We start from the raw sequence: 12,388 nt of genomic DNA, 5'->3' as shown, positions 1-12,388 counted from the left end.
GTATCACTGTATGTATATAACAATATTTTTGGATGTATATAAATGTTGATATTTTTATTAAGCTAAATTACTTCAATGAAAAGTTGATTCAATACCAGGAAACACAATAGAGGCTGAGAAAATAGGAAAGCTAGTGTTCCTCCTCCAATAAAGAAATAAAAATCAGGTGAGAAAGTAAAAGATCTACCATATGTAAAAATGTTGAAGGATCTGGTAGAAAGAAATTATTGACTCAGTTCTCTAACTTCTGATAACAATTTGGTTGTTCAGAATACTGTCATAAATCTTGATAAATTTAGCAATATTTGCAATGTAATTGTTTGTTGCACTTTAATAGTTAAAAGCAATCTTGGTCATTTCCCCTTTTTAATCTAAAAAAGTATAATATAAATCATAAAAGCCATTATTAACTAGGTAAAAAGAAATGAAGTATTCATTAATTTCTAACTTAGTAAGAATATTAAAATGAAGAATCCGAATAAGTGTACATTAAGCTAAATTATTATCTAATAAAATATTAATATATGCTCCAAGCTAGCAAAAGTGTGAAACAATGCAAATATTTTAATCAATTGTAAATTGAGTTTTAATGAGTGATAGCCAATAACAAACAACTTGTCCTTAGAAAATATCAAGGATTAAAACTAAAATTAAAAACAACATTAAAAGATGTGAGTCGAAGTTTCTCATGTGCTAATTTAAAATCAGGTTTACATTTTGATATTCAAATCATTTTGAAGCATATAAATCCACCCTTCCTTGTGGGCCACCTTCCTTTTATCAAGAAAAACAGAACAAAAAGAGAAGTGGGCTTTTAGCATTTTTCTTCCTTATCAAGGTATAAAGAAATTATTTCTGCAAGTTTATGATGCTTTCTGAATCCTAGATTTATTGAATATGCTTCAGTAATTAATTTCATGTGGCCTTCAGCCCAGCTATTTACCTAAGTAAAGTCGGGATTTTGCTGCATGTCTGCCATTACAACCAAGCTACATTTTCAAGGACAAATAAAGTATTTTAAAAATGTCATTCTCAGCATACGGGCTAGTTTTCACCATGCATTACAGCTTGAAAGTGGTTTTTTTTCCAGTTTTTAGTTGGTGTTATATAATGTGATACAACATGAAATAGCATCATTTTAAGTCACGGTAACAACACATTAAAAAATAAAAGCATACTTTTGATTTTGTTATCCACTTAAAACTAAACTTAAAGCAACTCCAGACTGCTGCTACTCCCGAACTGCACCTACATGAGATCAAATTTGACTCAGTAGAATAAAAATGGAATCATACAGAGACCTAATGGTAAAATCTTTATATTAAAATAATGTAAATTAATAATCAGGCCCTTACTCCTCAGACATGACATAGCCTTTGTGTAAGTTCTGCAACAGAATGTAAGAAGGTACCTACTTATGTATTTGATGTGTTCTTTGAGGAAAAATGTTGAACACAAACTTGGGGTTTTTTTATTTTGCTATCAATCATTTTCTTTTTAGGTTTTCAAGCCATCACACAAGATTGCAGTTAAATTAAACCATATCATGGGACCATCACTATTATTTTTTTTTTAATTCATGAGATATTTGTACTAAGTTAGGGAGACATTTTATTTAACACAAATCCTAACCTTGATACTAACATACAGCTTTAATGTTTAATCCATTACCAGATCCTTAAAACAACTCATGAGAAATGTCATGAGTTATCATGCACCAAAGACTGGACTGTGGGCAGAGAGTTCTAATCAAACCCCTTCACGAACAGTACATTTCTCAGATATACAATTCTTCAATATTATGACAACGTCCAAGAGACTCCAAGAGACTCCAAGAGACTCAGCTCTGCAGGTATGATATTCATCTCATACTTCAGCCTTCTGACACCACACTACTGCATTTTCTGTTTTCTCATTTCACAAATACCTGGTCAGGTCTCCCGTCAGTCAAGAGATAAATAGCCTGAGTGTCAGTATCAGCAAGAGCAATCTGGAGAGCTTTGAGTGTATTTGTGGAACTTCCAACCTAAGAAACCAAAAAGAAAAAGACAAAGAAACAGCTACAAATACTAACAGTTCTTTGCCTCTGTTCTTAAATTCATAATGACAGTGTACTAATTGAAGGGATATTACAGAACCGAAATGAGTAATAAAATGTTGAAAATATTTATGTCAAATAGCTAAAAAAATAAAAGCAAGTGTCACAGTAGCATAAATTGGTACCAAATCGGTATTCAGTGCTTATGCAAACACACATAAGCAAAATGCTGGCAATAGAAATACGAGCTGTAGAAGGAAAAGCAATCCCTAAAAGACTATAAACAGACAGGAAGATGTAAGATAAAAGATACATTCTATTATATTTTCCCACTGCTGCTCCTGATTGCCAACTCATCACACTCCCTTGAAATACATATTTTACTTAACCAAATAATTCAAAGGCTCCACAAAAGAGTTGCACAAGTTTATTTCTCAAAAATAGGTAAAGCATGTCCTGGTTTTCTGAACAATGCTTTTTCCAGACTATCTATCTCCCATCTACCCCCTTGGCACATCAATGTAAACATCATTTATTTTTTAGCACAAAAGTTAGCCATAACAACAAAACATACACAGTAAAGCAATACTGTGCCCCCTTAAAAATTCATATTTGAGCAATACTAGCACTTTTCCTGTGTCATTCACATACTTAGTGATCATGAGCTGTCTTTTTTCTTTTTAGACTAAATGCAACTCTAAACTCACTGAAATGCATTTCAGGGCTTGTAGGAACCTAAAAACTACAGTTTACATCTTCAGATTTCCACCTTTCAAACATTCAGTGTACAAAACCTTATAAATGTAAGGGGAAAGTAAGGTTTTATCAGTATGGAAAAGTGTTTCATCAAGTCTTAGTCCTAGTCTGTTAATGGGGCCAAAGCAAAATCCCTGAAAAGACATGAGTCTGTTTTATGCTAGTATAACACCTGAGTACCGCTCTGGAGGGCAGTGAGGATTGTAGTGGTGTAAGTAAGAAGAGACTCAGGATCCACATATATAATGCATTACAGAAGACAAATATAAAGCACTAACATTGACCCATACATGCAAAAATATGTTAACAGCATTATTTCTTCAGTCTTATTAATTGTGTTAAAACATCTTCCAGTCCTTCCCTCCAGCAAACAGTTCTATTAGAAAGGGCAAAGTAAGTAAATCAGGTGAAATGGAATAGGAGGTACACTCTGAGAGTAACTCTGTATGGCTGCGTAAGAGTGTATGGGCCAGGCAACAAGACAGCTCAGATGATACTTTATAATCCTATCTTCTAATTCACAAACAATCCTTACCAGTACCCACTCATAAGAAATAACTAGCCTGAGCCATTTTCTTTGTGTTAAATATATCTAATATTCCTAATGTTTTAGTAAGCATTATAAAGTTGTAGGCACACATCAGTCATTATTATGTGTAAATTGGCCATCCTGGCTCTTTTCAATAATGGTACATGGTTTTGATCTGATTTGAAACAAAACAACTTCTTCCACTATATCATGGGAACATACTGTGGATGCTGATGATGTGAGGGAAATAACTATGTACCTTATGGTAAAAGCTGTTAATTTTAGATTTCTCAGTTGCTACTATTACAAATGAACACTGTTTTTATCAGTGTTTGAACGAAGTTGACATGCTTCAGCTACATGGCATAATCACCCTCAAAATTTTAAATGTTATCAACTCTAAAGGCTTTTTAAGGAACAGTTACTGTTTATAGCTCAGCTTCCTTATTCAACATCCTGGGACCAAAGTGTATAAAATGAGATCAAAGGATCTACTCTGATTAATATTCTAGAGCAATCTTCTGTTCATTTCAGCTTCACTGTAAAGCCACCTTTCTGATCTCAGACTTAACGCCTGCACTGCTTTAAACAGACTAAAAGGTCAGCAGCAGATGTCATCCCCGAAAAAAAGTAGACTGTTCTTGTACCATTCCCTGTACCATTTCAGATATCTAGATCTGAACTTAGAAGGAAATTTATAATCAACAATTCACAGCTTCATGAATAATGATGAAAAAGGCCCTTCCCAAATGCATATACAGGATGGTATCAAATTATAGTAGTTCAAAGTATTATCGAACTTGCATGAAGCTGTAGCACATATACGGCTTAAACAGAGCCAACTTTTCAAGTCTGAAGGAAGGCAGTAAAATTAAGTTTACTAGCCTCAGTTATAAGTATCCACCAACTACTCAGTGAGGCCACACTAATAATTTCTTTTCTCCATGTGTTTGTCTGTTAGTATTTTCTGAGAATACCAAGTTATTTATCTTGCTTTGTAGTCTCAGAGGTATTATGTAGCTTCCCCAATTCCCTCATCCCCAGGAATTTCATGATTAAGTCTGAGGAAGAGCTGTCATAATGCTGAGGAGTTTTATTATATAAACAAATTTTTTGTGTTAGAAAACATAACATGGGATATATCTGTACTGTTGTATGACTGATTTTCAGTCCTGTGCTCATAACACTGCTGTGCACACTTGACACATTAACTGGTCCTAAAGCTGCTGACAGTTACAATCTGGTGGCTGACTGTGGCTGACTACAAGCATTTCTACTCTGTTTCAGGGAAAAATCCTCAGATTTTGGCCACTGTCAGAGAAAGAATACTGGGTAGATGATAGACAGATGTTTGGTCTGAGTATGGTTGCTCTCATGTTCCTATGAAGGCTAAAGTCAGCTGTCTATCCATGCACCAAAAGGGACTAGAAATGCTCGTCCAGCTTGCTGGCACCAGTTTCCTGTGTCACCTCTGAGCTGTAAGTCTGCCAGCGACAGCCCTCATCTGTGCAGCAGCCCTGCAGTAAGAGTGACAAATTTAGACACAGGGTCTGAGCACTGTCATGGCTTCTACAGAAATCAAATTGGCCGATGTTTGCATTGTGGCTACTAAACCTAGCAGGCTGCAAGTTGAATTAATATGATCTTATAAACAGGTCCACTGTTAAAGGATTATTATACCTGACACATAAGTTGTGCTCAGATCTACTAAAGTCTATACTTCATCTATATTTTTAGCTTACTCAAGTCAAATACTTAGTCAATCCAAAAATGCCCCAGCCATACAGAAAGGAAGACACAAATATAACTTTGTACAAACACGCTTTGTGGTAATTAGTTGCCATGTTACCTCAAGCCCTTTTATCCAAAGCCAAGCATCTTGCAAATTTTCCTCATTAACTTCAGCAAGTTTCTCTTGCCACGCCACTGCTTGGGCACTAAATTTCACAAAGTTAAATCTCTTTTTGTGTCTCAATTGTTCCTGCAAGAGACAGCATCTGAATTTTACTCAGTGTTAAAAGAAAGAATACTTGTATCCTGAAATACTGACTAGTAGGAGTTGTTTTAGTTAATATATAGTTGATTATATGGTTACAATAAATTATGATAATATTCAGTTATGGTGTACAGAGAGACATACAGAGACAGAGACAATTATTGCCTGCAATTATTAAGATTACGTGAACTTCCCAATGTAAGTCGCCATTTACTCATATTTCTCAAACTACTTGAACAGCAAATATCTAGGAGGGCAAGAAAGAGAGAGACAAAACTGGTTATGAACAGTGGTATAAGGAAGAGATTATGACTGCTTACCAAAGGAAACTGAAATCAGAAACAAAGTAAGACATCATTTAGAGGAGGAGAACAAGAATCAAATGTAGAGCACTGGCAAGGGGAACTAGGACAGCAAGAGAGAATTAAGTTAAAAATTTGCTGAAGTTGCTTTTGGACAGAGGTTATAAGGAAGGGAAGATTTGTGCAAGCTAGTACAAACTTTCAGAGCCTGGAATCTTTGCCTCCTTTTCATCACCGTTTTTGTGCAGCTGCCTGTGAAACCTTCTGGCACAGTATCTAATCATTTTCTAGTGCTGATCTGCCTAGAGGACCACATCATACTACGTCCTATCACTTGTGCACTTAGCTCAAAAACCTCTCTGTTATAGTTTTAAATTTTCTAGCCCTACTAATGATTGCTATCAATGCCAGACTGATGGAATTTTTATTTGTCAGTTACTCCTCTCAGGTCTAAAAAAGTTAAGATTAATCATGTTTTAACAGTGCCTGTTTCTCTCAAATATTAATGTAAGCTTACGTGACATCATTGTAGATTTCTAAAACTAGGTGAGACAAATCCTGTCTTAGCTGTGTCTCCCAGTACTCACTGCTTTTGAGGTACTTCTGCACTTTGCAAATCCCTTTGCAAAGTTCTGAGTCACTGTAAGATGCAAGCAAGTTCAAAATGTTTTACACCCTCTACTGTAGAAGTACGAAAGTGAATCTAGAGCACACATTACAAATCACAACATGCCAGTGGAATTGGATGACACTGTTTAAAAATAAAAATGCCAAAAGGTGTTTCATTGCATAGCTTTTTTGGTTTTTTCTTTTTTTTTCTTTTCTTTTTTTTAGGAGGGAGGTGGCTTGAGGGAAAGAACTACTTAAGCCTTTTTAATTTTTAACATTTTCTCCAGATTTTTTTCAAATGTTTGTACAAATGAGGAAAAAAAAATTTTAACTGAAAAATGAGCACACCAAGAAAAATAAAAAATTTCTATGAAGTTGCTAATTTAAAAAAATAAATAAAAATTAGAGTAACAACCATCCAGAAAAGATCAGCCTACTCTAAAATGCTCCTCAGTCTTCAGAATCATCACATTATCATACCTGTATAAGCTGAAATATTTTCTCCTTCACCAGTGGCAGCTTGTCCTTCATAGACTGGGATGTATCAATAAGAATATAGACGTCATCTTCAAACACATTCCCGAAGAGCCCTCTGCTTCCTTGTTGAAGCCACTTAATCCTGGGGGAGGAAAAAAGAAATCAAAACCTGGTCTGTAAGATCTTTGGAGCTTTGCGTATCAGAATCTAACAAACAGGAAGGATCTTTTCATCACTGCTGTACTTCTTATTCTCTTTCCCTAAGCACCTGTTACTAGTCACTGTCAGAAGCAGTATATTGGCCTTGATGAACCAATCCTCTGTCACTACATATAACAACACAAGGCATTTTTATTTTCTAATTTCAGCAGGAATCTGGAGACAGACAAAACAGACAAAGCAATACAGCACCTTTATAAAGTCAATTATCAGGTAGTTTGAGCTGGGAAATCCCATGTGGAAGTAACTATAACTATTGCCCCTGTAACAGTTCTCCAGACTGAACTCAGGAAATCATTTAAGCATATGCTAATATGCCTCCCTTTTCAGGAAACCACTTGAGAACCTATTCTGCAAGGAACTTGAGCACTTTCAAGAGTCTTAATATAACACAGATGCTTCAATGCTTTGCTGACCTTGAGCCTTAAATACAGACTTAGTTTTACATTTTAAACAGGATTGAACATGCCTGCCAGTTAAATACGTGCATACATACTGCTGTGTACAAGAACATTTCCTCAGTAATGGCTGCAGCAGGTCCAAATCTGATTTCCCTTGAGAGTCATAACCTACTTGTCTACTCTGAAACAGAGACATTTAGCAGATGGAACATAATGGCCCTGGGAAAAATATTAGTCATCTCCACAGAGGTTTAAAAAAATGGTATCATGCAAACTTAAAGGATCCTATTACATTTGCTACTGATAGATATTTTGCCATTAGTTATTTCTCCCAAAGTGTTTGATGAGGTCTACCAAGACTTTTTAACAATGAGATGAACCATTCAAAACAGCAAACCCATAATCTTGGCTTGGATTTCAAAAATATATACTCACCAAAACCCTTTACATCAAATTTTCCTTTCGCAGTATGTTAATGTTATCCTAAATACAGCAAAATGAAGATAAACTAAAACGAATAACAAAATTCTGTTTGACCTTGCTAAATGTAATCAGGCTGTTATACTTCTTGTAGAGAAGCAGCAATAAAATGAAAGTTCACATCCTGCTTTTTTCGGTGAGACATCTCATTGTCCTAATATACAAAACAGAGGGCAACATTTATTCTTTCTCTTGCTTCTACAACATCCATTTTTAAAGTTTCCTTCTTCTCCTAATGTAGATATAAAAGCCAATTTACTTTAGGGCATCTTTAGGACAGATGAATCAGACCCTCAGATTGCCTATTTTTTTGTAGATGTCCTACAAAATGTAAGAGTGTATCTGTATGGCTGCAGAAAAGTAAACTAGGGACCTAGCGTGAGCACTAAATTTCTGATTAAATGCATTACTTAATAGCTCATGCCCTGACTCTGATCTAGACTGTTCAAACCTGTCTTCAACACAAAATTGCAAAAAGGGCAAATAACCATTGTCAGTATGGGCACAAGCCAAGCTGTGCTGCTTGGTGTCAGAGGTATCACAAGGGATCCTAGGCACACAGGATGAATGTTTACCAAGTTTTATTGATGATTCTAGAAGTTCTCTGCCACCTTACGTCCCGATGCTTTTTGGCACTTTCAGCAGTATTTCAATAATGTGCAGACTGACTTTCACATTTGTGTTCCAGAAGAACAAAAGGTAAAACTGTTCATCGGTTTTCTTACATGGCTACTAAGAAATCCTACACACAAGATTCTGACCTAAAATGGTTTTCTGGCTTAGTATTGCTACTGGCAATTTACCAACCACTTCAGCTTATTATGACAGTAAATGTCAAACATTTCAACACCAATGTAAAATAATACAAACTGATTTTACGTGACAGAACACTAACCTTCCTTCCACTTGTCTGAGAGCTGTCCTCATTTTCTCTTCATACTGCTTATACTTTTCTGTACTAACATATATGTGAACTACAGATCCATCTTTCCAGAAGGTATGTACAAACTTGTCACAGTATTTTGCATGAATTACCTTCCTCTTTGTCTCCTACAGCCAAGAAAAACACGTTTCATGTTCCAAAACATATTATTTTGCACTGCCTTTAATATTTGGTGAACAAACTTCAAAGGTACATGCTTGTTGCACATGAACAGGTGCAGAAATAGACATAGGATAGGGTGATCACAGAATTTGCTCCTAGCAAAAGTCAATAGAAACTGTTATTATTATTGTAGCTAGCAAGAACAGAAGCTTACCAAACAGTGTAATGGTACAGCTTGACAAAACCAAATAGAAGACAAATGAATCCAAATTTGTTTAAGGACTTGCAAACACTGGAGCAGCTGAGACCAACACTTCCTCTAATGAAAAATAAAGATGACAAGCAATCTTTGCCCTACCCCACACAAATACATAGAAAACCAAGGCATTGCTTAAGTGAGTCCTGATTCTTCCTTGCAGATTATATGTGGACAAGGAAGGAGTCCTTGAAACACTCATTTTCAAATAGCCCTTTGAAACAATCTTATTTATAACCATCTTTGTCCCATTCCACTAATAAGCTGATTTTAACAAAAACTACAAAACAACGGACCATACACTTTATCATAAATTCATCTATCAGTCAAGTTTTCAAGCTTTAAAAGAAAAACCAAACAACTCACAGGACGTGAAGGAAAATTAACAATACTCACAGCATCAGTTTGTGAAGATTCATCCTCTGGTTTAGTTTTTATGTCAACAATCCCATCTGCGTGGCGAAAAGTACAATCAGCAAGTGCATCGAACAGTGTGAGCTTCTGAGCTTTCAAGCCATACTTCTGCAACCACTTCTCAGAAGTCAAATATTTGTCAGATGTATGCTTTTGTAATGGATGATCAGCTTTGGTTGCTAATAAAGAAAATAAAACAAAATCTCCTGTATAACATGGTTCATTTCGGATAAGCTATTTTCAAAAACAAGCTATGATACTGGAGTCAAAATTTTTGAACTTGTTCTGCTTACACTGACAGCATTGGAGTGAGCGGATATTTCTGACTGATTTTTAATATTCTCTACTTGGGTTGTGTTTTTTTTCTTATCAGACAATTCTTCGCAACAAATTCCTTTGTAACTGGAACAAAATCATCAGAAGACAGAGAGCGAAGAAGATAAATAGCTACAGGATCAACATATAAAAGGAATATTCTTAGTAGTATGAAGGTTGACTTAACCTTCATACTGGTTGAATTACAAAATGCCAGAAAAGGTTCCTGTATAAGATGTCTAACTTCAAGGAGAATCATTTGAGAAAACAAAACAACAGAAGATATAATTGAAAATACAGTCGAGAACATTGGTTAACATTGCTGTTGGTCTTTTTCAGAGAAGGCTATTTAAAGTAAAAGGCAAACTATAATGTCTTTGAAAGAGATTTTACTGTGTTTCTCTGCAATATTGCCTTTTTATAGGCTGAATATTGCACTGTGCATCCCAAGCCACAAATCACTTTCTCTAGTTCTACACCCTCCTTCTAGCATTTTTAATTGATACTGAAAGACATAAGATATTTTTTTTGTCTGATCTGGTATGACTGTTCTTATGTTCACCTTTTTATGTCATATTCTCTTAGAAATTTTCTAAGGACCATCTTAATGTTGCGCACTGCATGTCTCTGGATACTGGCAATAGGATACAGGGCTCTACACTCACTCATCACTAACTCAATAAACCACACCTAAACCAAATGACCTAACAGTGGGTCTCATAGCAGGGTGAATTTATTTTGTCACACTTTAATTTTGGTGGACCTAGGTGGTATAAATGTCTGGTCTGTTTAGATGCAGCTACAGTGACAACAGTGTTGAGATCCTGAGCCTGTAAACAAACCTATGGAGACATCTACTGCCTTAACACACACAGAGACCAGCCAGCATCAGGGCAGGTGCAGGGTCGGAGCCTGTTCATGTGGAAACATTTGCTTTCTGATTGCTTGTGGTCCTTAGAATAGCCAGTGTGGCAAGTGTCACAAATGCACTCACATAATTTTAAAAAGAAAACTGTAGTTTTCTTTCTTCCACATGCTTTATGTAAAAAGTCATGTCTCAGTTCAGGTAACTAGTGCATTATCTGCAGAGTCAGCAGAAAAATTGTCTCTTTTTCTCTGTTTCTTCTCCTGCAGAACATCGCAATCTTCAGAACAAACTACATTTTGTAGCAGAGCATTTTAAACAGATCAGGAAGGCAAAAACAGGAAGAAATGCAGGCAAACAGAAAGACTGCAGTTATTTGGATCAATGGGCAACAGTCAAATAATGCTGAAGAACTGACAAAATAAATCACACTGTAATTTCATTTCTTTTGATTTATTTATGAAGTGATTATGTATGAAGGCAAATACTAAAAGAACATTAAAGCTGCATAGTCAGGAACACATAAATAAACACTGAAATGAGGGCTGCCCTTGCAGCTTTATTGTGGTTTTTTTGTTCATATGCATTATGGTATAGCTGTTTATCTTCATATGGGAAGTCCTGTTAATTCAGAAGATGCTATTATCAGTATAAAGAACAGTATTATGCCTTCACAGAAGAAAAAACTCAATCTTAAGTCCTGCAGAGTTATGTTATTGGCAGATGTTCAAACCCAGTGCAGGCTGAGAAAGCTCCCAGCTTCAAATCTTCACCATCACCACCCTAGTCACACATCTCAACACACTGCTGAGAGTTCAAGTGACTGACCAACTGACTGTACAAAGCGTTCCTCGGCAGGTGATCCAGAAAAGGGCATCTGGCCCCAGCCTCCATCTAGCCAAAGCAAAAGCAATTGCACTGCAAAAACAATACTGGAGCTACACAAAATCACTGGTGACTTGTACTAATTCAACCTGAATCTTGTATCAACTTAGGCAAAAAATACCGTCAGACACCATGTAAGTATTTTAAAACCAGAGACTAATGCAGAATACAGGCACTGACAATCACAGTTATGATCCTGAAAACCCACCCCCTCAGTTGCAGTCCAACACTGAAGCTGCCTAGACTCTACAGATTCCCAAGTTTTCAGTATTTAAGTCTTGTCAGTGTGATCATTCTGCTCCAGAGCATCCCCAGAGCACCTCCATCTCAGCAGGACTGAGTAGCTTCTCACCATCCCCTGTTTAAGCCTTCCAGAGATTCAGAAACCAGCTATGCTTCTGTCTCCAATAGGGCTCAATCCAATCAATATGCACAGAACAACAAATGGATCATGTTCTAGGCCAAACGTAATGGTGGGAACTATTAGTTTAATGAACAAATGTGGGTGTTCCTCCATGTTTCTTAACACAAGAGAGTTGTCAGAGCACTCATCCAGAATCGGTTTCAGTCCTCTACCTTTGACTAAGAGAATTCAAACCCACACTTCTTCCCTTTTAGGGGAATGAACTAGCTACCAGGTTGGGGGCTATCCCAAGAAGGCCGTGATGGGAGAGAGATGAGGTACTTCCCCAGCACTGTGTACAATAAAATTAAAGATTTACTGGCCCAAGCAGAGAGGGAGAGACCACACAAAATGAATTTCAATATCTTGAAATCTAGGCAATTTCTAAACCTAGTCAC

At 36.3% G+C, this 12,388-nt stretch overlaps 1 protein-coding gene across 1 annotated transcript in view; it reads right to left on the bottom strand.

The window, feature by feature from the left end:
- Positions 1–12,388, bottom strand: part of VWA3B (von Willebrand factor A domain containing 3B) — a 71,154-nt gene that overhangs the window by 36,566 nt on the left and 22,200 nt on the right. The window contains exons 9-13 of the mRNA XM_050909886.1: positions 9,505–9,701; positions 8,703–8,857; positions 6,711–6,849; positions 5,173–5,304; positions 1,928–2,026 (exon numbers count right to left, since the gene is read on the bottom strand). Of these exons, the coding sequence (XP_050765843.1) occupies positions 1,928–2,026; positions 5,173–5,304; positions 6,711–6,849; positions 8,703–8,857; positions 9,505–9,701 (722 nt within the window). The remainder of the gene's footprint in view (positions 1–1,927; positions 2,027–5,172; positions 5,305–6,710; positions 6,850–8,702; positions 8,858–9,504; positions 9,702–12,388) is intronic.

This window comes from Gymnogyps californianus, chromosome 1 (genome assembly GCF_018139145.2).
Source record: "Gymnogyps californianus isolate 813 chromosome 1, ASM1813914v2, whole genome shotgun sequence".
Classification (NCBI taxonomy): Eukaryota; Metazoa; Chordata; class Aves; order Accipitriformes; family Cathartidae; genus Gymnogyps; species Gymnogyps californianus.
This window is presented reverse-complemented; position numbering and strand designations above follow the sequence as displayed.